This window comes from Balaenoptera acutorostrata, chromosome 18, assembly GCF_949987535.1.
Source record: "Balaenoptera acutorostrata chromosome 18, mBalAcu1.1, whole genome shotgun sequence".
NCBI lineage: Eukaryota > Metazoa > Chordata > Mammalia > Artiodactyla > Balaenopteridae > Balaenoptera > Balaenoptera acutorostrata.
Genome location: NC_080081.1, coordinates 55,419,983 through 55,446,489, shown reverse-complemented (window position 1 = coordinate 55,446,489; position 26,507 = coordinate 55,419,983). Strand labels below are relative to the sequence as shown.

Genomic DNA, 26,507 nt, shown 5'->3' with positions numbered 1-26,507 from the left:
TGCAGTGCAAGTAGAGTTTCGAGATGACTGCACCCCTGGCCTACAGCTGTTGCAACTTCATGAGAAACAGCGAGCCAGGAAAACCCACCTAAACCTTTCCTGGATTTCTGGTTGGCAGAAACTGCAGGGTAATAAATGTTGCTTATTTTAAAGATGCTGAACTTGAGTGTTACTTGTTTTCCAACAATACGTATTTACCCAAAACTGTTCATCTCATGGTTTTAGCATCCACTAACAATCACTGCCTGACTCTATGTTTACTAGTTGCTATTCTTCTGGAAAGAAAGCTTTCTTTGATTTTTATGTTTTTTCTGAGTTGAAAGATAATTACATCTTATTTGAATCAATAATGTTATTTCCACTTCGAAAGCAAGACGGCAGATTAGGAGGTTCCAGGTTTTGATCCCCCTCACGGAAAGACCAATAAGCAACTATTCACAGACACAACTATTCTTGGGTGTGGAATTCCCTGGCGGTCCAGTGGTTAGGACTCCATGCTTTCACTGCGAGGGCCGGGGTTCGGCCAAAAAAAAAAAAAAAGAGTACACCTTTGTGAAAATCCTAGAACCCAGGGCTGAGGATGAAGCACCCCTTGAACAACAAAACTGAGAAAAGCCACATTAAGTGGGTAAGAGGAGTGGTTTCACTTTGACCATGTGCCTGCCCCTCCCCCAGGCTGGCACAGTGCCACACAGACAGCATTCCCCTGCACCTACAGTTTCTCCAGCGGGGAAAAGAGAGCCCGAGGTTGACATCCTGCTTGGCCAGTGTTCTGGAGTGCTTCCCCACGGGCACGCTTCTGTCTCATCTCGTAGGAAACACTGGGTGAATCCGCAGGGCTGCACCAAATGGGGTCAGCTGGAAACAAGGTAGGAGGGCAGAGCTCACAGCAACCAGTGCAGGGGTCATGCTGTGGCACGGCGCTCCTGCTGGTGAGGGCGGCCAATCAGAGCGCCCAGCCAGGGACTGCATCCACCCACGCATCCGAGCTAGTTGCTCCCCATCTGGCCAGAGAGCACACTCAGCAGCTCTATCCGGTTCTGGTACACAACCAGCAGTCCGGCCAGGCCGCGGAGCTCGTTCTACCGCCCCAAGGGCACCGGGAACCAAGCTAGCAGCCTTGCCCAAACGCAGAGCGCGCTGTCTCTCCCCACCCATCCGGAGGAGCCCGTGTAAGGCGCCTGCACTGTAAGCCTGTCAATCTGTAGAGCCTAGCCTTCAGCCCCGCGTGCATTGCAGCCTACGGCCCCGCCTGTTTGTTGAGTGTAGCCTGCAGCCGAACCTGGACAGAAAGCCCCGTTAGTTCCCCTGCCCAGCTGTGGAGCAGAGCCTACAGACTCCCCACCAGGGGGCCCAGAGAGTAACATTGTCTGACTGCAGAACAGAGCCCGCCCCCCAACATTAGAGCACAGGCAACAGCCCTGCCCAGTAGAGACCCCATAGCAAGCCCTGCTTGCCTGGGGGTGCTACCAGCTGACACATGCAGAACCCCAGACTGGGCTGTCTGGCGAAGGGTTTCTCTGCCAAAGTAAATCCGTAGGCTCTGGAAGAGGAGAGCTCTTCCTCAAGTATGCAGATAGCAATGCAAGGATTCAAGAATCACAAGTAATCAGGTAAACATGACACCATCAAAGGAAACTAATAAAGCTCCACTAACCCTAAAATATTTAGAGTTATGAATTGAATAACAAAGAATTCAGAATAAACTCAAAGAAATTCAGTAAATTAGGGAAAAAACACAGAGATAACTAAACAAAAATAGGAAAACAGTACATGAACAAAATGAGAAGTTCAGCAAAGAAATAGAAATCATTAAAAAAAAAAATCAGAAATCCTGGAACTCAAGAACGCAATGACTGCACTGAAATATTCAATAGAGAGTTTCAACAGTCAGATGAAAGAATCAGTGAACTTGAAGATAAGTCTTCTGAAATTTTCCAGTCAGAGGATCAAGAAGAAAAAAAGAAAAAGAGTGAAGAAAGCATACGGGACTTATGCAATACCATCAAAGGAAGCATCATTGACATTATGGGAATTCCAGAAAGAGAAGAGAGAGAGAAAAAGGGAAAATAAAATTAGTATAAGTATCTCTTCTGACCACAACAATATGAAACTAGAAATCAATAACAGGAGGTAAATTGGAAAATTCACAAATATGTGGAAATGAAACAATACACTCCTGAACAAATATGGGTCACAGAAGAAATCAAAAGGAAAATTCAAAAAGTTTTAAAGACAAACAAAAATAGATACGCAACGTACCAAAACATATGGGATGAAGTGAAGTAGTTCTTTTTTTTTTTGGCTGTGGCACGTGGCTTGCAGAATCTCAGTTCACCGACCAGGGATTGAACCCGGGCCACGGCAAAATGCCGAATCCTAATCACTAAATCACCAGGGAACTTCTGAAGGTAGTTCTAACAGGGAGGTTTATAGTGATAAATGTCTAAATTAAGAAAAAAAGAACTATCTCACATAAACAACCTAAAGTTGAACTATACCTCAAGGAACTAAAAAAAGAACAAACTAAACTGAAAGTTATGAGAAGAAAGGAAATAAGCAAGATTAGAATAGAAATAAATGATAGAAACTAGAAAAACAGACACCATAATCAAGTGGCAGTTATGCCTGGGATGCAAGATTGACTTAACATACACAAGTCAATAAATGTGAAACAGCACATTAAGAAAATGAAGGATTAAAATCATATGATCATCTCAATCAATACAGAAAAATATTTGATAAAATTCAAATGACCCGATTAAACAATGGGCAAGGACCTGAATAGACATTTTTCCAAAGAAGACATACAAATGGCCAACAGGTGTACAAAAAGGTGTTCAACAGCACTAATCATCAGGGAAATGCAGATCAAAATCACAATTAGCTATCACCTCACACTTGTTGGAATGTCATTAAGAAAATGAGAGATAAGTGTTGACGAGGATATGGAGAAAAAGAGAACCCTTGAGCACTGTTGTTTGGAATTTAAATTGGTAGGGCTAATATGGAAAATTGTATGGAGGTTCCTCTAAAAGTTAAAAATAGAGCTACCACGTGATCCAGAAATCCCACTTCTGGGTACATATCCAAAGGAAATCAAGTCAGTATTTTGAAGAGATATCTGCACTCCTGTGTTCACTGCAGCATTATTCACAATAGCTAAGAAACGGAAATAACCTAAATGTCCATCGATGGATGAATAGATAAAGAAAATGTGGCATATATAGAGAGAATGGAATATTAGCCACAAAAAAGAAGGAAATCCTGCCATCTGCAACAACATGGATGAACCTGGAGGACATTCTGCTAAGTGAAATAAGCCAGACACAGAAAGACAAATACTGTATGATCTCACATATATATGGAATGTAAAAATCTCAAACTCATAAAACCAGAGAGTAGTATAATGGTGGTTGCCAGTGGCTGAGGGTGGAGAAAATAGGGAGGGATTGGTGAAATGGTACAAAATTTCAGTCGTAAAATGAATAAGCTCTGGGGATCTAATTACAGCATGGTGACTATAGTTAATAGTAATGTATTGTATACTTGAAATCTGCTAAGAATAATCTTAAGTGTCCTTACCATAAAAAATGTAAAAAGGTAACTATGTGAAGTGTTGGATGTATTAACTCTCTTGATTGTGGTAATCATTACACAAAATGTATTAAATCATCATGTTATACACCTTAAAAATCATGTTGTATGACCTTAGCATATATATAATTTTTATTTGTCAATCATACCTCAATAAAGCTGAGGGTGGGGGAGAAGTGTGTTGTTTAATCTTCACGCATTTTGAGATTTTCCTGTTATTGATTTCTAGTAATTCCACTGTGGTGTGAGAGTATATTTTATATGATTTCTTTTTTTTTTTTTTTCCGGTCACGCTTCGCGGCTTGCAGGATCTTAGTTCCCCGACCAGGGATGGAACCCGGACCCCCAGCAGTGGTGTCTGACATTAAGTTGGAGAAATTCTAGGTCATTATTGTTTCACTTTTTTTAAAATTTCTTTCTCTCTCCTTTCCTTCTAGTATTCCCCCTGTGTGTATATGACACCTTTTGTAGTTGTCCCACAGTCCTTGGAGATTCTGTTCCAGTTTTTTTTTCCTAGTCTTTGTTGTCTTTGCTTTTTATTTTTATTTATTTACTAATTAATAGATTTATTTATTTTTATTTACTTATCTTTGGCTGCGTTGGGTCTTCGTTGCTGCATGCGGGCTTTCTCTGGTTGCGGCGAGCAGGGGCTACTCTTCGTCGTGGTGCGCGGGCTTTTCATTGTGGTGGCTTCTCTTGTTGTGGAGCATGGGCTCTAGGCACGCGGGCTCCAGTAGTTGTGGCATGCAGGCTCAGTAGTTGCGGCTTGAGGGCTCTAGAGCACAGGCTCAGTAGTTGTAGCACACGGGCTTAGTTGCTCCACGGCATGTGGGATCTTCCCAGACCAGGGATCGAACCCGTGTCCCCTGCATTGTCAGGCGGATTCTTAACCACTGCACCACCAGGGAAGTCCCTCTTCGCTTTTTAGTTTCTGGTGTTGCTTGATATATCCTCAAGCTCAGTGATTCTTTCCTCAGCTGTGTCCAGTCTACTAACAAGCCCATAAAGGCCTTCTGCATTTCTCTTACGGTGTTTTGGACCTCTATCATTTCATTCCTCTGTTTCTTCATTTTGCTTGACGCTCTGTGTTGGTTTCTATGCACTGGATGAAACAGTTACCTCTCCCAGTCTTGCAGCATTGGCCTTGTGTAGGAGATGAGCTTTATTGTTCTAGCTGTCCTAGCTCTTCATTCTCTCAAATCTTTGTGAGCCAAGCAGTCTATTTTACCTTTAACAGCTCCCCGTCATTGAGGCTGTACCAAGACCAGTCAGTGTCAAAGGAGAGGAGTCAGGCTGATTGGAAGCCAGACCCTCAGGCAGCAGCTTTTACAGGATGCAAACATACACAGTCCCGTGGGGCGGCAAGCATAAGCCCCACTGGCTACCAGAGCCAGGGAACCTGGAGGCGTCCTCGGGGTAGCAGTCACAAACATCAGGGCTCCAGACAAGTGTATTAGTTCCTTTCTAGGAGATACCGGTGAGCTGTGGCAAGGCAGAGGGACAGTATAAGATGGCGTCCCCTGACCTTCATTCCTTGAGCCCCTCCGTAGCCACTAGATGCATGCCAGATTTAAAGCCTAAGCCAAAGCTAAAGCCTAAGCCAAAGCCAAAGCCTAAGCCAAAGCTTCAGGACAAGCGCGTAGGCCTCTTTCACAGAAAGCCCGGGGGTGTGTTTCAGTCAGCTGTTTGGGCAGTGCCCTGGGGTGGTAGCCTGCCAAGAACTGTGTATGGGATTGTTGCAGTCCTGCGCATATGCAGGAGTGCAAACCCCCCGGCCACCAGAGCCAAGGAATCAAGCTGCCAAAACCAGGGCACCAGATGTAAACACTGGGGCACCAGATACGTATAAGAGCTCCTCTCCGAGAGATGCCGGCACACTGGAGCAGGGCAGAGGTGAAGCGTGACGATAGCATCGTCCTCCGAGGTCTCAGGAAAGGTCTAAGGTCAGCCTTAGATGTGTCATTAATCAGAAGCCTGCCCCTCAGGCTGTGGCTATAATGATAAGCCTATAGGCCTCTCCCACTTTCTGTGGGAAAGACAGACCTCCTGGGTCTGTTGCCTCCTCCCGTGCCCCAGGGGTGGTAGGAGTTTATGAACTCTTTCCCCTTGGTTCCAGTTGTAGGACTCCTGGAGCATAAACCCCACTGGCCAGCAGAACCAGGTGATACAGAGATGTCTCCTGGCAGCAGCCACAAAAGTCAGGGCACCAGACAAGGGTATAAGCTCTTTATGGGAAGATACCAGTGAGCTGGAGCAAGACAGAGGGAGAAGGCAAAGATTGCATCCATGGGTCTCCATTCCCTGAGAGCACCTCCATAAGCCCACATAAGTGAGTCAAAGCAGAAGCCTGTCCCTTAGGGCAAAGATCCTGAAGAAGGAAACAGGGGGACTTCCCTGCTGGAGCAGCGGTTAAGAATCCGCCTGCCAATGCAGGGGACACGGGTTTGCTCCCTGATCCGGGAAGATCCCACATGCCGCAGAGCAACTAAGCCCATGTGCCACAACTACTGAGCCTGCGCTCTAGAGGCCACGAGCCACAACTACTGAGCCCATGTGCTACAACTACTGAAGCCCGTGCGCCACAACTACTGAAGCCTGTGTGCCTAAAGCCCATGCTCCGCGAAAGAGAAGCCACCGCAGTGAGAAGCCCGCGCACTGCAACAAACAGTAGCCCCCGCTCGCCGCAACTAGAGAAAGCCTGCACGCAGCAACGAAGACCCAACGCAGCCAAAAATAAATAAATAAATAAATACATTTTTTAAAAAAAGAAGAAGGAAACAGGCCTCTTTCTCAGAAAGCCTGGGGAAGCATTTCAGCCCGCTATCTGTGCAGTGCCCTGGGGTGGTACCCCGCCAAGAACTGTCTCTCTGTGGGACCCAGGAGCACAAGCCCCTCTGGCTTCCAGGGCCAGGTTATCAAGGGGCATCCCCTGGGTGGCAGCTGTAGAAACCAGGTCACCAGACATACAAACTGCGGCACTGGACATGTGTAGAAGTTCCTGCCCTTTGGGAGATATTGGTGCTCTGGAGAGCAGCAGAGAGGGTGGTGATGCACCCACTGGCTGGAGCAAGGCGGGGGGGGGGTGGGTAGTGCAAAGATGGTACCCACCAAAAAGAGAAGAAAGGGAAAAAAAGCAAAATAAAAAAAAAGGAAGGAAAGAAGGAAGGAAGGGAGAAAGAGAAAGAAAGAAAAGAAAGAAAAATAAAAGAAATGAAAGTTAAAAAGAGGGAGAGCAGGAAGATTGCACCTGCCAGCCTCCATCCCCAGAGAGTTTCCCAGCAGGCCTCTGCCCCTCAGACCAACACTGTCGAAAGTAGCAAGTGAGTCCTTTTTCACAGAAAGCCTGGGCACTTTTCAAAGGGCTGCTTCTTTGCTGGGCCCTGGCACCCATGGGTCTGTGCACCAGCCCTCTGTTTGCTACAGCCCATGAGTCTCCCGGGTGCAGGCTCCGCTGGTCTTCTAAGCCAGATATTTGGGGGCTTGTCTCTTGGGTGCAGGTCTTAAAGGTTGGGGTGCCCAATATGGGGTATAGACTCTTCACTCCTCAGTGAGACGATCCGGGTTTTGAGTTCCCTCCTGTTGCAGATCCCTGCACTGGGGGTGGGGGATTTATGGTGAGATTCTGCCTCAGCCTTTCCCACCTGCTTCCATGTGGCTTCCCTCTCGTTTACCAGGTGTGAAGGGCTGCTCTGCCAGGTTTTAGCTTTCTTTCAGAGGAAACTGTTCCACATAAATTGGGTGTGTCCATGGGAGGAGGTGAGTTCAGGATTTTCCTACGTCACTGTCTTGAACCAGAACCTCTGTCATTTCTTTTTGGTTTTTTTCTTAGGATTTCCATCTCTCTGCTTACATTGCCCCTCAGTTCCTGCATCCTGTCTATTTCATCCTTAGAACCCTTAGCATATTATTTATAGTTCTTTTCAATTCCTGGTCTGATAATTCCAACATTCCTGCCATGTCTGGTTCTGATGCTTGCTCTGTCTCTTCAGACTGTGGTTTTGTGGGCGGTGGAGCTGAGGTCAGCATCAAATTTGAAATATTTAAAGTGGATACAGAACTGTTTCAGCAACGCAGACAATTAAGTGTGTTGTTGTCGGCGATGGTGCTGTTGGTAAAACATGTCTCCTGGTATCCTACACAACAAACAAATTTCCATCTGAGTATGTACCGACTGTTGTTTTTTTTTTTATTTTAATTTTTTTGCCACACCACACACAGTATGCAGGGATCTTAGTTCCCCAGCCAGGGATGGAACCCATGGCCCCTGCAGCGGAAGCATGGAGTCTTAACTACTGGACTGCCAGGGAAGTCCCTGTGTGGACTGTTTTGACAACTATGCAGTCACAGTTATGATTGGTGGAGAGCCATATACTCTTGGACTTTTTGATACTGCAGGGCAAGAGGATTATGACAGATTATGAGTTATCCACAAACAGGTGTATTTCTAGTCTGTTTTTCAGTGGTCTCTCCATCCTCATTCAAAATGTGAAAGAAAGGTGGGTGCCTGAGATAACTTACCACTGTCCAAAGACTCCTTTCATGCTTACTGGGACCCAAATTGATCTCAGAGAGGACCCCTTCACTACTGAGAAACTTGCCAGGAATAAACAGAATCCTATCACCCCAGAGGCTGCTGAAAAACTGGCCGGTGACCTGAAGGCGGTCAAATATGTGGAGCGTTCTGCACTCACACAGAAAGGCCTAAAGAATGTATTTAGGGCTTCCCTGGTGGCGCAGTGGTTGAGAATCTGCCTGCCAATGCACGGGACACGGGTTCGAGCCCTGGTCTGGGAAGATCCCACATGCCATGGAGCAACTAGGCCCATGAGCCACAGCTACTGAGCCTGCGCGTCTGGAGCCTGTGCTCCGCAACAAGAGAGGCCGCGATAGTGAGAGGCCCGTGCACCGCGATGAAGAGTGGCCCCCGCTCGCCACAACTAGAGAAAGCCCTCGCACAGAAACGAAGACCCAACACAGCCAAAAATAAATAAATAAATAAATAAATAATAAAAATAAAGGAATTCCTTTAAAAAAAAAAAAAAAAAAGAATGTATTTAACAAAGGAATATTGGCTGCCCTGGAGCCTCCAGAACTGAAGAGGCGCAGGTGTGTGCTGCTGTGAACGTCTCTCCAGAGGCCTTTCTGCACAGCTGGTGTCGGCATCATATGAAAAGCCATGTTTCAATCAAACAATCTTAAAAATTAAGATTCGTTTTTGCAATGATGACAAATGCCCTGCACCTACCCACATTCACTCCTGTGAGACAAGGCCCATAGGTATGGCCCCCTTCCCCCTCTCAGTACTAGTTAATTTTGAGTAATTGTGTATTGTCGGAAAAAAATGATCAGTACTAGCTTTTGTCATTTCAAAAAAAATTTTTTGTTGTTGTTTTTTTTTGTTTGTTTAAAAGCAAGGCATGCTTGTGGTGACTCTGTAACAGACTAATTTGGGTTGTTGAAACAGTTCCCGGGTTCCACTCTGGAGAGCAATCTGGGATATCTAGCTTTTTTTTATTTTCTTTTTTTTGGGGGGGTGGGGCAGGGAGGTGTGTGTGGGATTTGTTTTTATTTAGTCATGTTTTTTTAATTCATTAACCATTGGACAGCCCTTAAGGGGAGGAGGACGGATTGATTCCACATTCTACTTCCTAGATCTAGTTTAGAAAACGTGTTCCCCACCGGGTGCTCTCAGGAAGGAGTGTAGTAAGCGCCTCATTTAACGATATACGCCTTTTTGGGAATTCCCTGGCGGCCCAGTGTTTAGGACTCGGTGCTTTCACTGCCGTGGGCCTGGGTTCGATCCCTGGTCAGTGGAACTAAGATCCCGCAAGCCACGCAGTAGGGCTAAAAAAGAAAAAAATTACACATATATATACTCTTTTTGAAAGTTGCCTTTTCTCTTGACCCTTGAATAGGTCCAGTATTTGACGAAACTCATGAAAAGTGGGTGGAATCTGGCTTGCCCCGCCTCTGTTCGAGGATGCACTGTATATGTAACCCTGACTCTCAAGGAAATTGGTTTGCCATTTGCCACTGATTTTTTTTTTTAAGTTAATTTCTAACTTTTTTCACTGACAAATGAAGAAAAGTATTGCACCTTTTGAAATACACAAAATGGATTGAGTACGCAATTAAAAAACATTTTTTTCCCCATCAAAAAAAGAAAATTGTGGTTTTGCCTTTTAATTTTTTGTTGATATTGGGACCTGATGTGCTGGGTAAAGGAAACTGCAGTAAACAGGCCTGTAGTAATGCCGCGGTGGGGAGTGGGGAGGGGAAGCCCTATTGTGCATGATTAGGTTTCAGCCTTTTAGGGAGCCTGGGCCTCTGAACTGTGAGCTTTAAGTGTGTTTTTTACTGTTTTCCTTCCCCTTAGGTGGGATAGAGTGGGCTGGAGCTGGGTATTTCCCGCCTCCCACCTGGAAGGCTATAGTTAAGTGGAGTTGGGTATTTCCCTTAGTCGGGCTCTTATAAGACCCCAGCAGATTAGGCTCTGATTAACTAGTTCCTCCTGAGGGCAGGCCTGGTAAGAGAGTGCTCTGGGGTATTTAAAAACAGGCTCCATTTTCCCTCTCCCTTTGGAAGCAGGAGGGGATTTTTCTCCCATGTTTACCGTGAAAACTCTCAAGCTCCCAGAGTCGGAGGCCCCCCTTTGATTGGGTCCTCTGGAGCTTTTAACTTCAGAGTTGTCCGCCCTGAGCCTCTAGCAATTTGTCAGTTGTGTTTGGAGTCTTCCTACCTCAGCCCTGGTTCCTGCCACGATTCCTGCTCCTGCGTCTGCACTCCCGGTAAGCCAGTACTCCCTGTTGTTGCGTCTCCAGCCCTGGGAACAGCCGTGTGCCCTGTGTCCTCCCCTCTCTTACGGATCCAAGAAGAGTTGTTGATTTTTCACTCCATTCAGCTTTTTAATTGTTGTTAGGACGGAGTGGTGACTTCCACGCTTCTTACATGAGAAACCGTAATTGTTTTGCTTTGTTTTTTTTTTTTTTTTTTTTTTTTTTGCTGATGGCATCTTTTTCTTTTTTGAAGTGGTCACCAGTTCTGAGCGCTCTACCAGGGACCAGAAGGGAGGGTTTGGGGGAACATCCTTCTCTCTTTTTTTAGTTGGAGGAAGTCAGCTGCCCTCCTCCCAGCCGCGCACGCAAACGGCAGCCGGGGCCCATGGAGGAGTAACGCTGCTGCCTGCTCCGGGGGTGCCTGTTTTGCATTTTTTAATTGTGACACATAAAGTACATGTTGTACCCCTTGTAGTTTTGTAGCGGTATTGGTGGTTAGGACACAGTGTAAGATCCCTTCCACTGGGATTCAAGATAGGTCTTTTGGTGGTATCTTTTCCAGAAGAGGGAATTTCCAATTTGAAGGTCATGTAGGGTGTGTGGTGGGAAAGGAAACCTGACCTGTTGATGATAAATATGAGTGTATTTAATAAAACTTTAACAATATTTAAGGATAGATGTTATTTTTTTAAAATTTTATTGGAGTATAGTTGATTTATAATGTTGTGTTAGTTTCAGGTGTATAGCAAAGTGATTCAGTTATACGTGTACATATATTCATTCTTTGTCAGATACTTTTCCCACATAGGTTATTACAGAATATTGAGTAGAGTTCCCTGTGCTGTACAGTAGGTCCTTGTTAGTTATCTGTTTTATATATAGTAGTGTGTATATGTTAGTCCCAAGCTCCTAATTTATCCCTCCCCCCACCTTTCCCCTTTGGTAACCATAAGTTTGTTTTTGAAATCTGTGAGTCTGTTTCTGTTTTGTAAATAAGTTCATTTATATCATTTAAAAAAATTAGATTCCACGTATGAGTGATATCATATGATATTTGTCTTTCTCTGTCTTACTTCAATGAGTATGATAATCTCCAGGTCCATGCATGTTGCTGCAAATGGCATTATTTCATCCTTTTTATGGCTAATATTCCATTGTATAGGTGTACCACATCTTCTTTAACCATTCCTCTGTCGATGGACGTTTAGGTTGCTTCCATGTCTTGGCTATTGAAAATAGTGCTGCAATGAACATTGCGGTGCAGGTATCTTTTCGAATTATGGTTTTCTCTGGATATACGCCCAGGAGTGGGATTGCTGGATCATATGATAATTCTATTTTTAGTTTTTGAAGGAACCTCCATACTGTTCTCCATAGCGGTTGTACCAATTTACATTCCCACCAACAGTGCAAGAGGGTTCCCTTTTCTCCACACCCTCTCTGGCATTTATTGTTTGTAGACTTTTTTTTTTTTTTAGAAGTTTCCTGTAATGTCTGAAACATTTATATTAACATATTTCCATACATATTTCCATTGTTTGTAGACTTTTTGATGATGGCCATTCTGACCAGTGTGAGGTGATACAAGGATAGATATTAGATCAAATTAGGGTCACTTAAGGTCCAGAAGAGGTAAGAAATCTTCACTGGCCTGCCAGTATTATTTCATAATACATAATTATTCATAAGGGAATAATCAGTGTTGACTGGAGGGGGAGGATCTGAGGATCACCAGGACCAAGGACCAAGTACAAGATCTGGGGCGGGTTGGGTGCCTCAGAGAGTATGGCTGGTTTGAATTTAAGAGCACTGTTGGCTGGCTTTATTTTTCCAGAGGATTGAGGGTGGCTAAGACAGTGAAATTTTTGTAGCAGTGAAAGTACTTGTTGAATATCCTCAATAACCTTACTGTTGAAGTTGGTTCCTCTGTCACCAGAGAGGAACAAAGGGACCTCCACGTAGGGAAAATTCTTTCTGGTACCAGCTTAGCTACAGTTGTGGCAGTAGCCTGTTTGCAGAAAAAAAAGCTTCTAACCATCCCGCAAACAAGGATATACATGTCTTTCTTTTTTTGTGTATAAAAAGGGAAAAGGGTAACGAGTAATTGAGGGGTCCAAAGGTGGAAGAAGAGGATAGAGTTTTTCAGGTTTTGAAACACAGACGTGGAAGGAGTCCCATTTCGGGGGATCTGCGTTGTTTCCTTGGTCGTGGCATAGAGAGGCGAGGCGATCGTGAAAAAGCTAGGGAATCCAGCTCAGCAATAGCCACCTAATTCGAGAAACCCTCAGGGTTGTCTTGGTCTCAGGGAAGGGGTCTTTTTTTTTTTTTTTTAATTTTTATTGGAGTATAGTTGTTTTACAATGTTGTGTTAGTTTCTGCTGTGCAGCAAAGTGAATCAATTATACGTATACATATATCCACTCTTTTTAAGAATTCCTTCCCATTTAGGTCACTACAGAGCTATTAAACAATAGCTAGCAACAAAACCAAACCAAGAGATGGCCCCCAAAACCAAAATCAAATCCTTACCGTGCTACCACAGACAATTGTCTGCGGCTCAAAAAGCCTCAGGACCTGGGCGGAGAAGATGGGGGCCCAGAGGTGGGCTTCTAGTTCCATTCCAGTAATGGCACCAAACTGTCAAAAACAAAAACCAAACAAGTAAGGAAACTGAGTTTCTTCAGAATATTGCCATCGTGGAGAACAGTTCAGAATCAAAGGCAGGGTGAGTTTGCCTTAGACTGTTGTAGGGAGGGTTTGGACAAGTTTTAGGTAGAGTGGTTTACAGTTAGAATTGCTTTTGTAACTAGGGGAAGTCTTGGGCGGCTGACTAGGAAATGTGTATTTTGGTGTCTAGCTAGTTTGGGTGCACTTCTTTTTTTTTTTTTTTTTTTTTTTTTTTGCCTCACAGCGCATCTTGTGGGATCTTAGTTCCCCGGCCAGGGATCAAACCTGGGCCTAGCAGTGAGAGCACCGCGTCCTAACCACTGGACCGCCAGGGAATTTCCATGGGCACACTTCTAATCTCAGTTAATCGTTCATGAGACCAAGGACTGGGAGTTAGAGACCCTGTGTCTGGCCTTGTTGGCAGGTTCAGGCAAAAATGGAAAGGTCTGTGTTTAACCTTCTCACAGGTAAATAAGGGGATCCTCTGTGAGCCTTATAGTAGTCATGAGAAAGAGTGGACCATGACGCTTATCTAAGTCACGTGGGAGAAGGTGGTTTGCCATGGTTACCTATTTCCAATCACAAAAGGATAGGATGATCTCCAGGGAGAAACAAAAAAAAAGGTTGAAGGGATTTCTTAATTATCGCTGTTTGCCCTGTGGCACAGGGATTAGGTAAAGTTCAACGTTGTCAGTTTCAAGGTTAATTTTTTTCCGTTATGATCCAGTTGTTTTGGTAGCATTTGTTGAAAAGATTGGTTGCTGCCAATGCTATGTTTCTAAAATTAGAACTTCAGTTCGTCAGTTGCATTAGCCACATTTCAAGTGTTTAAGAGCCACATGTGGCTAATGGCTACCATAATGGATAACACAGATATAGAATATTTTCGTCATCACAGAAAATGTTATTGAACAATACTGCTGTAGGCCTTACAGCACAGTGTCTAATAAATATTTTGAATTTTGTGAAAAGCAGTCGAAAGCAAATTACACTGTTAGAGGCATATATGAAAAAGTTAAAACTCAATGCCTGAGCACAATTTATTTTGAGGATTTTATAGTGAAACAATGTTGATAAATACAAATATAAAAACACTTTTGTAAAGCATACGTTAGACCAGACTAATTCAAGGGATGTTTGGGCATGTATGATGCCGAACTCTTAGGATCCCGCACAGTACAAGGTCTCTTTGTTAAATATTTTTATTTAAAATTCTCCTTAATAACTAGAATTCCAGAATCTTCAGTTAATTTGGGGATGGTAGTGAAAGGAGCTATATTGGATTAGTTATGAACATTCATATCAAGAGAATTAATGAAAATACTTCAGCACTACTTCTGGAACATGAAATATAGACTTTGTGAGACCACCAAAGCATCTATTAATATTCTTTTTTTTATATATAATTTTAATTTTATTGATTGATTGATTTTTGGCTGTGTTGGGTCTTCATTTCTGTGCGAGGGCTTTCTCTAGTTGCGGCAAGTGGGGGCCACTCTTCATCGCGGTGCGCGGGCCTCTCACTATCGCGGCCTCTCTTGTTGCGGAGCACAGGCTCCAGACGCGCAGGCTCAGTAATTGTGGCTCACGGGCCTAGTTGCTCCGTGGCATGTGGGATCTTCCCAGACCAGGGCTTGAACCCGTGTCCCCTGCATTGGCAGGCAGATTCTCAACCACTGCGCCACCATGGAAGCCCCTATTAATATTCTTGATTTGCGTATTTGAGAAAATTCATACATACTGCTGAGACCACAGTTGAACAGCCCTGAAGATATTGCTAGATGTTTAAAATATGATCAGATCCTTCAGAATTTTTTCCCAGAGAGGCAAGTTTAAAGGCTGTACAGTGTAAAATCCAAAACACTGACAATACCAAATGCTAGGGAGGATGTGGAACAATAGGAACGCTCATTAATTGCTGATGGGAATGCAAAACAGTACAGGCCACCACTTTGGAAAACATTTTGGCATTTCCTTACAAAGTTAAACATAGTATTACCATATGATCCAGCAATCACAGTCCTTGGCGTATACCAAAATGAGTTGAAAACTTATGTCCATGCAGTAACCAACACGAGTGTTTATAGCAGCTTTATTCGTAATTGCAAAAATTGAAAGCAAACAAAATGTCATTTAGCAGGGAAACGGATAAGTAAACTGGTATACGTACACAATGGAATATTACTCAATGATAAAAAGAAATGACTATCAAGCCGTGAAAAGCCATGGGAATCTTAACTGAATATTGCCAGTGAAAGAAGATATATTCCAACTGCAAGACACTCTGGAAAGGTAAAACTAGACAATAAGAAGATCAGTGTTTCCCAGGGGCTGGGGGGCAAGGAAGAGGAGGCATAAGTAGATTGAACAGAGGATTTTTAGGACCGTGAAACGATTCTGTATATTATTGTAATGATAGGTACATGACATACATTTTTCAAAACCCATAGACCTGTACAACACAAAGGGTAAACCCTAAAATAAACTACATGCTTTAATTAATGATATATCAGTGTTAAGTTCATCACTTGTAACAACGGCATACACTAATGCAATATGTTGTAAACAGCGGAAACTGAGAAGGGGTGGAATATATGGGAGCTTCCTGTAGCTTTCTGTTGGATTTTCCAGTAAACCTAAAACTGATCTTAAAATCTATTTATTAAAAAAACAAAACCCCCAAAACTTAAAGGTATCTCTGCAGAAACCTACAGGGTTTTTCCCATTTTCCTACAGGCTCATGATTTCAAATGAGAGGTTGCTACATCTTTCATAAACGTTAGAAGAAAAGGTAAAACTTATTGAACCTTTATATTATGGGTACTACGTATAGGTATGTTATTCTACTAATCAACAAATATTTATTCAGAGCAAGTATATCCAGCCTACGCAGCTTATGCGTATATCGCCTACGCAATTTAGTTCAATCGTCACACGCTATGAAATACTATTGCTATTAACGTTTTCAAAAACAAGAGCTCTGAGAGAGAAGTCAAACAATTGATAAACAGTAGAACGGGTATCTAATCTGAATTCCACACCCAGAGTTCGAAACCATAACACCGAATAGAAGAGAATTAGCGATTTCTAACTCCGTCATCCGAAACAATAAACAGCCAACAAGTCTCGCGATGTTGTTGCGGCTACTACTACTCCCAACATGCAAAGCGGCTACCGTGCCGCAGCCCGTGCCGCAGCTGGTGCCGCAGCCTATGCCGCAGAGTCCGGAGGGCCCCGGCGTGCCTCGAGGCGCGAAAGGTAACCTGGGAACCGTAGTTCTCCTGGACGCCTACTGGTGTTGCCAGCGCGGCGGTGGCGGATCGCTCGGTTCCAGCCAGTAGGTCCTGTGAGGGCGAGCTGAGGCGGAGAAAGGGCGTGGAACTGGGAACGGGTGAGTCGGACGCGGTCTACGCGGTCGAGGGAGGCGGCACCGCGGCGTAGGGTTGACTTAAATAAATGGACCCGTGCTGCAGTCTCTCCGGAGACACCGCGGTCTTAGCGTCAGCGAGCAGAGGGTGAGGAGGCGCCAGAGCCCGGTCCTTGCATCCTTACTCATCCTCAGCTCCCCGCCAGCATCTCCACCATGCAGTCCCGGGAAGAAGCTTCGCGCTCTCGCCGCCTCGCTAGTCCCCGCGGCGGGAAGCGGCCCAAAAGGGTTCACAAACCCACGGTTTCGGCTTTTTTCACGGGCCCGGAGGAGCTGAAGGACACGGCCCATTCTGCAGCCCTGCTGGCCCAGCTCAAGTCCTTCTACGACGCGCGGCTGCTCTGTGATGTGACCATCGAGGTGGTCACTCCTGGCAGCGGGCCTGGCACGGGCCGCCTCTTCCCCTGCAACCGTAACGTGCTGGCTGCCGCATGTCCCTACTTCAAGAGCATGTTCACCGGCGGCATGTACGAGAGTCACCAGACGAATGTGACCATGCACGATGTGGATGCCGAGTCCTTCGAGGTGCTGGTCGATTACTGTTACACAGGTCGTGTGTCCCTGAGTGAATCCAACGTGGAGCGCCTGTACGCCGCCTCCGACATGCTGCAGCTCGAGTATGTGCGTGAAGCCTGTGCCTCCTTCCTAGCCCGCCGCCTTGACCTGGCCAACTGCACGGCCATCTTCAAGTTCGCCGACGCCTTCGGCCATCGCAAGCTGCGATCACAGGCCCAGTCCTTTATAGCCCACAACTTCAAGCAGCTCAGCCAGATGAGTTCGATTCGGGAGGAGTCTCTGGCAGATTTGACCCTGGCCCAACTGCTGGCCGTCCTGCGCCTGGACAGTCTAAACATCGAGCATGAGCAGACCGTGTGCCACGTGGCGGTGCAGTGGTTGGAGGCGGCTCCCAAGGAGCGGGGTCCCAGCGCTGCAGAAGTCTTCAAGTGTGTCCGCTGGACACACTTCACCGATGAAGATCGGAATTACCTGGAGGGGCTGCTGACCAACACCATGGTGAAGAAGTACTGTCTGGACCTTGTTGAAGGGGCCCGGCAGATGCGATATGGTGACACGCTGTGCAAGTCTCTAGTGCCAAAGCCAGAGAGCAGCAGCGGTGGCGGCAGCAGCGGCAGCGGCAGCGGGGGCGTCGTTAGCAGTGTCGTTAGCGGCGCTGGCGGCTGCAGCAGCAGCTCTGTTGTATCCGTGGCAGAAAATCCACCCCAGAGGCTGGGTGTGTATGCCAAGAAGATGGTGATCTTCTTTGGACATCCCAGAGATCCCTTTCTGTGCTGTGACCCATACTCGGGGGACATTTACAAAGTGCCATCACCTTTGACCTGCCTTGCTCACACTAGGACTGTGACCACCTTAGCTGTCTGTGTCTCTCCAGACCATGACATCTATCTGGCCGCCCAGCCCAGGAAAGACCTCTGGGTGTATAAACCAGCCCAGAATAGTTGGCAGCAACTTGCTGACCGCCTGCTCTGCCGTGAGGGCATGGACGTGGCATACCTCAATGGCTACATTTACATTTTGGGTGGGCGGGACCCTATTACCGGCATTAAACTGAAGGAGGTGGAGTGCTACAGTGTCCAGAGGAACCAGTGGGCACTGGTGGCTCCACTGCCCCATTCTTTTATTTCCTTCGATCTGATGGTAATTCAGAACTATCTTTACGCTCTCAATAGTAAGCGCATGTTCTGCTTTGATCCCAGCCACAATATGTGGCTGAAGTGTGTTTCTCTGAAGCGCAATGATTTTCAGGAAGCCTGTGTCTTCAATGATGAGATCTATTGCATCTGCGACATCCCTGTCATGAAGGTCTACAATCCAGTCAGAGGAGAGTGGAGGCAGATTAATAACATTCCCTTGGTGTCAGAGACTAACAACTACCGGATTATCAATCATGGCCAAAAACTGTTGCTGATCACCTCACGCACCCCGCAGTGGAAAAAGAACCGAGTGACCGTGTATGAATATGATATTAGGGGTGACCAGTGGATTAATATAGGTACCACATTAGGCCTGTTCCAGTTTGATTCTAACTTTTTTTGCCTCTCAGCTCGCGTTTATCCTTCCTGTCTTGAACCTGGTCAGAGTTTTCTCACTGAGGAGGAAGAAGTACCCAGTGAATCGAGCACTGAGTGGGATTTAGGTGGATTCAGTGAGCTGGACTCTGAGTCAGGAAGTTCAAGTTCTTTATCTGATGATGATTTGTGGGTTCAGGTAGCCCCTCAGTGAAATGTGCAGGGTCAGCAGAGTGTGTTATGGATAAGCTGAAACACTAAGGTGTTTTTACTGCTTTGGAAAGTATCTTAAAGAGACCCTTTCGTTTTGCTGGAAAAAAAAAAAAAAGAAAAAAAGTTGATTAATTTCAGGTTTGGTTTAGAAAGGGTATTGTTTGAAATACTAACGTAATTTAATGTTACAGAATTTAAACATTAAAAGAAATCAACCTATTTAATAATTTACTGTTCTAAAAGTCCAGTGTTGATTGTTTAGTATGTTTATGTTTGATGACAATATAAGTTAGTTGTAATCAATAGTCTTCTGTTATTAAATCTTACATTCTGTCTTGTGCCACAAGTACTTCAACTTGAATTTTAATTTCTACAATAGAAAACTGATTGGATAGGAATTACTAGGGAGGGCTGGAAAGCATATATTTTCCTTCGGAACAGTGTAGTAGATTTCCAAAACTTTAAACTAGTGGGTTTTTACAAAATGTGTTCTAACAAATATAGTCTGCTAAGTTTTAGTTCAGTTTTCTCCTCTTTTGTGAAAAAAAATACATATGTTTAATGTGACTGAATGGTGATTTCATTTGTGATAATATATAGAATGCTCATAAGCTCACTGAAAGTAAAAACAAAAAAACAGGATTCTACTGTTTGAAAAGAAATTTCAGTTTTAAATCTGTAATATAATGTGTATTTGCAAATAGTGACCAATTTTCCATCTAAAAAAATTCCATTCTAGTAATGTCACCAATCATCTAAAAACCTTTAAAAAAAAAAAAACAAACCCAGTAACTTGCTTTGTAGGTTCATATTTTAAATCTATACTTGATACATGCTTCATTGAATCAGAGGAATAATCCTTTTTTCACTGGACATGATTGTGAAAATTTTTATCCACTGTCCTGAAAAGTTTATGTGATTCTTAAAATATTTTGGCTGTACAGTTTTGGTGTTTATCTTAGAAGATTTGTCAACAAGATGTGATTATTCTTTACTGTTTTGTGAGTAATATTGGTTTTGAAAGTATGTATTAGTTAAGAACAGTATTTTATTGAAATCAGTAGTTATCGTGTCTATCAACTATAAAATCAAGTGCCAGCAAAGAATTTTCAAACTTTAAGTTGTGTATAGAACTGTTTTGTGTAGCATTGAAAAATTCTGTCAGTTTTGTAAGTCGCTAAATGTTATTATCAGCTTAAAGGTATTTTTCTATTAAAAGTTTACAGTTAAATAACATACGTGGATGATAGCATTTGGGGCCAGTAGTGAAAGTATATTTCGTCTAAAATATTTCTCTATGCAGTGGTGTACAAGGCTATTTTATTATGGTATTTGTATCTGTTCTGTGTTTCTCTATGAACCATGCTCCAGTCTTTGTTTCTGTCAGCATATGTAAGGGAAAGAAAGTCCAGAAATAGAGAATAAATCACACAAAACTTACATTGTTAAATACATGAAAACATAAGTGCTTACCTCTTGAGGGTTTATTAGATATAGTTGTTATTGATACATATACATGATAAGTGACCAGATGTTTATGGTGTATAACTTTTTCTATACACAATCAGAATTATCTCCCTGAATCTTCATTCAGTGACATGATAATTCCTCTTCTGTGTTTATTCTCTAGTGACAGCGTGCTAACATTTCTTACACCCGGGCAGAGTGCAGAGGAATGTGCTCTTTCTGGTAGGGAACTGGATTTTTTATTGAAATACCATAGGATGAAAACAGAGAGGAAGACATAAAAGGTTTTCTTTTTTTAAAGATATTTCTTAGCCATTTTGATGGGCTGTTTGAAGATTCTACAAGACATTCCTGTTCAACATTTTTAGTGAAGTAAGATGCTTGCTTATCCTACCAGTATGTGTTCCTTCAGAAGGGCAGACATGCTTTTAGTTGCCTAAGGCTCAATTTTGTTCCATTTGACATCAAGGTTGTTTTCGGCACTGTCCTTAACACAAAGCTGTTTCTCAATAGGGTTATTTTTTGGCCAACTTTTTCTTCACCAGTAACTTCTTGTTGATAGCTTTTTCTTTTGTCGGGTTGAAATAGAACAGTGATGATCTCAACCAGACTATCCTTCTGCAGAATTAAGGTGTGCAACCGATTGATAAAAGACAGATTCTCCAATTGTCATTTTCAACCTTTAAGTTAAAGCCTAAGCGAAATAGTAGTAATACCTTGGTTTACAAAGAGGTTTTCTTGGGAAGAATTTTGGTTTCGTGCTATATTTGTGAATTAGAGAATAGTTGTTAATCATTATTTTACGGATAAGTGATTTGTATGTGATTAGTTACAAATAAAACATACTAGAATCTAGACTTTCTGATTTTTTAATTCATTGTTTCTGTTAAATGTATAAAACCCTTGCTTGTACAGTGAATGACAACTAGCAGTGTTGAAATCCCTTCTTGACTGGAAAGTACCCTTGTCTCTGTTTTCCAATTAATCAGCACATCTTTTAATAAATATGTTTGTAGGACTGCTATTTGTAAGATTTAGAATGACGTTAATTATCTTTCGTATCTGTCCCTGTATTCTGAAAAGCTCAAAGGACCCAAATTTTTAAAAATTCTTTTAAGTTCAAACCATAAGTGATGTTAGGATTTCCAAAAGGGTAAAGTAGAAATATTTGTACCTGATCTTGCTGAGAATCTGGGGAACACTTTTGATCTACTCCCAAGAAAAAGGCCGGTGTCATAACATCCCTGAAATTATAAAAGTATGACTACTTCTGAAGCTCATCAGACTCAAGATAAGAGCACTTGTGACAGTCTCTCCTCCCCATACCCGTGTAAAACCTTTAACCCTTTCATCATTCTAACTAACTTTAAAGGAACATTTGTTACAGCAAATATGATAAAGCAGGGAAGTATGAGGAAGCAACCTTACTTATAGAAAATGTGACTATCAGTAGAAACCTAAAAGAATCAATGTCATTTTTAGAACCAACTAGAGGGTTCAATGTATACAAACCTAATTGTTTTTTTTAATAATAATAAATAGCAGGGCTTCCCTGGTGGCGCAGTGTTTGAGAATCCGCCTGCTAATGCAGGGAACACGGGTTCGAGCCCTGGTCTGGGAAGATCCCACATGCCGCGGAGCAACTAGGCCCGTGAGCCACAGCTACTGAGCCTGCGCGTCTGGAGCCTGTGCTCCACAACAAGAGAGGCCGCGACGGTGAGAGGCCCGCGCACGGCGATGAAGAGTGGCCCCTGCTCGCCGCAGCTAGAGAAAGCCCTCGCACAGAAACGAAGACCCAACACAGCCAAAAAAAATAAATAAATTAAAAAAAAAAAAAAGTATTTGGTCTTTATAAATAAAAAATAATAATAATAATAATAATAAATAGCAAAAGACACTGTTCACAGAAGTTGCCAAACCTCAGAGTACCATGGAAGCATAGGTTTGTGCAGAATAGGGGGAAGGGCCCCCCTCCTTTACTCTGCACCCTTTGTCATTCTTATCTGTTTCATCAAACTCTTCCATTCCTCACATCTTTAACCTTGAGGACTCAACATGGTCCAAGGCACAGGGAGAGTAGGAAACATACTGTTGTATAACATTCCATCCATATCTGAGACATTTTGTCCTAAAACAGCCTAGTCTGTGGGGAGTCACCTGTCTATCCTGGAGTCACCATTTTTCATTCTCACCTCTAAAGCTAAAATTGCTGCTCAGACCCACCGTATCAATCAGGAATATTCTTTTGGGCAAACTATTCATTAATTGTAGGAAAACTAGTTTAAAGGGACTATGTAAATGTCAGGCAAAGTATTTCTTCCAAAACAGATAATGTTTGTGCCTTGAAGAAAAAGAAGAGCCAGGACTCTCAGATAAATTAATATCACCTTAATTTAGATCATCTTAAGAAAATAGAATAGAATTTTGTTTTTGCATACTATAACTGAAAAATTCAGCCGTGGCACTCACTTCAGGTACAGCTTGATCCAGGGTCTCAATGTCTTCAGGGCTTTCTTTGTACAGAGAAGATATCATGGGGCAATGTGTTCCCTCATTTTGTGCGTTGATTAGAATATAGAGGCGGTTGTAGGTAATGGAGACCCGTAATTGTGTAAATAAGTTTCTCATACGAAATTTCTCATGTGAAAGTCCAATCTGTTATGTTATCCCTCATCTAGAAAGTTGACTGGCGCACCCAGGCTTTTCTGTTTTCTTGTTTTGCTACCCTTGGGGTGTTGTCCCGACCCACATGGTCCAAGCTGGTTCATCCTTGTGTCCACATTCCAGCCATTAAAAGGGGAGGAAGGGGGAGGGGAGGGCATGACCCTTCCCTGTGAGGGAAGTCGTGAGCATTGCTTCAGTTGCATGACATTGGCCAGATCTTAACTACATGGACATACCTAGCAGCAAGAGTGCCTAGGAGAGGTAGTCTTTGTTCTGGGTCAACATGTATCTAGTTAAACTTCAAGCGTTCCTTCTTATGGAATGAGGGAAAAGGCTATTAGGTTAAACAGCAGTCTCTATCACACCATCTGTCAGGCCAGGTTTTGTCACATGGCGGCCAGAGTGATAACACCATCCCAGCAGTCACTGCAGTCAATGCAAGATGGCTAGGCCTCCTACCCCAGAAACACTCAGAGCTCCCTGGGCTCCCGCTGCCGCTCTGTACAGAAAAGGCAAGGGCACTTCATCTTGTTTTGATTACATAAAGCCTCCTAGGCTCAGTGTGTACTGGTACCCTACATCATGAGCCAAAGTCTCATATTGGCATTATATCGTAGAATGTTCCAACTTCCTAAAAGGAAGGAAAAGAGTACTGAAAAATGGCTCTGTGTAATCAATGGCAGTATTAATTAAACAGCAAACGTTGCTTCTAATTAAAATGTAAGATATCAATTATAGAGCAATGATGAAAACTGGACATTTCTTAGAGCAAAATAGGCTATTTAGCAACATTGTAGCATTTTCTGCGCCTGGATCATCTTTGCAGTGCTGTGTGAATATAAGCTACTCCTCTCCCCCTCTGTTGAAGCCCAGACCAATTAACCACAATAGTCTATTCAAAACTTAGTTTCTTGCTGAATTATTATACTGATTTCAGGTTAATCATAGTTCGTGCAATATACACATATAGTGTCACTTTTTGTGTTTGTGAAAACTTCAAAACAGCTGCCAGAGAACATTTTGAGTAATTGCTTCTGTCAAGTATATAACTTTTATCATCATAATTTTCATTACAAATAGCCATACTTATTTTAAAAACACTCAAACAACCCTGATTTTCACATGGAATCCTAACGCCCGCCCGCAAGTGAAGAGTAAGTAATACTTCTGTTAGTAGTTGTATTTCTATTAGTACATGAATGAAGAATATGACTCCATTCTCTATTTCACTTCATGTCTAAAGACAAGATTTTTGATATATGCTGTGACTGGGTTCTTCTCCGTATTCTGTACTAGATACTGCTTGTTTAGTCTCCCAGTCCCATTACTTTCCTGTACGGCCTCCTCACATGCTGGCATTATTCCATGTATTGATTTGTTTACTCTTTATTATATGTCTCCTGAACTAAAATGTGCACTCTTCATGGAGGAACCATGTCTATCTTTTCCACAGCTCCTAACATAGTGCCGGGCACCGCATCCGCATTCCATGAATGTTTGTTGAACAAAGAAAGAAATGTATTTCGTGCTTGTTTGCATTTATATGAGAAACACTTGCATTCAGAGCTCTCATCTTTTTGTCAATTTTCCAGCTATGAGGGAGAGCTATTATTAAACTCTTTTGTCTGGTTGTCATAGCAACCCACTGGCCTCCAGAGCTACAGGTTATTTCTGATGGGCATATTCTCCTAGACAACCAAACACGCAGTGTTTTCAATTATGGAGTAATGATGCTATTATAAATCACATTTCTGACACTATATATTTCTCTATCTTTTATAAAGATGGCAGAGAATTAGAACGGAAACAAATCTGTTCAAATCAACAAAGGCTAGGGGAAATAAAGCAGTATGACTCACATCTCTCCTCTCAACCCTTTCATATTTCCTCCAAGTTCTCCACCTTTCCTTAAGCACCTGTGAATTCACTTGGGTTTTCTGACCAAGTTGTTAAGGAAGTTTTGAAAGTTAATTGCTACAAGACAAACTCTAAAAAAGCTCTGTTACAGCTTAAATAGTTTCTTTTTCTCCTCCTTGTTTCTTCCTTCCTTCCTCCCTTCCCTCCCTCCCTTCCTTCCTTTTTGGCCGAGCTGCGCCTTGCTGATCTTAGTTCCCCACCAGGGATCGAACCTGTTTCCCCCTGCAGTGGAAGTGCGAAGTTCTAACCATTGGACCGCCAGGGAATTCCCAGTCCTTGCTTGTTTCTTAAATTTCATGTTAAATTAGCAAATGATAATAGCCTTGCAAAAATTGAGATTTGCTCTGAAAAGTTTCAAAATGAGGTCTTTCCCAACCTCGTTCTTCCTTCCATTCATATTTTAGTGGCAAGAATTGAGAAGAGTTTTATTAAACTGGGTTAGTCATCATAGAAAACTCATTATCAGTTCAGTAAAACAGGGTTTTTCTGGCTCATTCAACAAGCCATGACTGTAGTTTTTAAAAGGCAGAGTCTTCTTTTTTTTTTTTTTGGCTGCGTGGCTTGTGGGATCTTAGTTCCCTGCCCAGAGATGGAACCCAGGCCCTCAGCAGTGGAGAGCACAGAGTCCTAAACACTGGACTGCCAGGGAATTCCCAGCAGAGTCTATTTTCTAATGATGGATACCTTAATGGGATTTTACATGTATGTTATGCTGTATTTTCTCTTCTGTAGGTTTTGGTCACATGCAGTAGGGAGAGTCAGGTACCACCTAGTTCCAAGTAGATCCTATGAAACATACTTCACTACACCCTTTCTCTGTGCAGTTCTAATGCTTTTGTCATACATACAGTTGTAATACCCATCAGTAAACTGTCCCATAACTTTATTTAAAAGAAGTGATACTGCATTTAGCTTACCTACTGGGCTTTGACATTATAAAAGCAGTAACACTTTAGTACATGCAACCATCTTCAACAAATAGCATACAATGGAGATACTGTCAGGAAGACAAAGAGAAAGATAAGGAGGGATGGTATCGTCTGTAGTGTCAAGATTGCAGATTTGGGTACCTGAACACCTGGGGTATTTTGATTAACGTATTTTTAAGAACTTCATTTTAGTCTTCTAGAAATCTCCATGCACTGTTACTCTTTTAAATAAGCTCTGAATCCTACACAACATTAGCTGAGATGTCAAAACTTTGAGACAGCTAAACCTAGATATCTGCCTATTGTAAAAATTGAAAATGGCCCAGTGGAAGGGAAGGATTCTCCAGGGCAGGATCAGATGTCCAGCCACACAGATCTTGCAACAATTCTTGACAAAATCACCAATTCCCAAGTCTAGTTCTCTTCTTTAGAAGTTAGGGTATTCAATAATTATTGCACCTTGATTTGGTTGGATTTGGGTACTGAATCAGATTAACCAAACTATCAAGAAACAAATATACAAAATCCGTAATATTGATACATCAAATTACAAATAGAAAATAGAGCTTTTGCATTCAGGAGGGAGCCCCAGTGCCCAATTTCTCCCTTGGGAGTGAAGAGTTTGGACCATGTATCAAGTGCCACAAGTTCGAAGGGTGCCACCCAAGGGCCTGTGTCCCAAATCACATAGCTTGGGGAGCCTTGGGGAACCAAGCAGCCAGCCTTGTCATTTCCAAGTCCTCCAGGACCACATTAAAAAAAGGAGTGATTTCAAATGGGTACTCAAGTACTTCCATGGCTATTCCCCTCCCTGGGCTCAGCA

The 26,507-nt window shown here is 43.1% G+C and overlaps 1 protein-coding gene and 1 pseudogene across 1 annotated transcript; both read left to right on the top strand.

Moving 5' to 3' along the window:
- The first annotated feature begins 5,463 nt into the window (after positions 1-5,463).
- On the top strand, positions 5,464-16,481 carry LOC103005111 (cell division control protein 42 homolog; annotated as a pseudogene).
- KBTBD6 (kelch repeat and BTB domain containing 6) lies at positions 16,325-21,176 on the top strand. The gene has a single exon (XM_007186786.3). The coding sequence runs from the start codon at positions 16,624-16,626 to the stop codon at positions 18,706-18,708; it is 2,085 nt and encodes a 694-aa protein (XP_007186848.2). The 5' UTR covers positions 16,325-16,623; the 3' UTR covers positions 18,709-21,176.
- Positions 21,177-26,507: the final 5,331 nt, after the last annotated feature.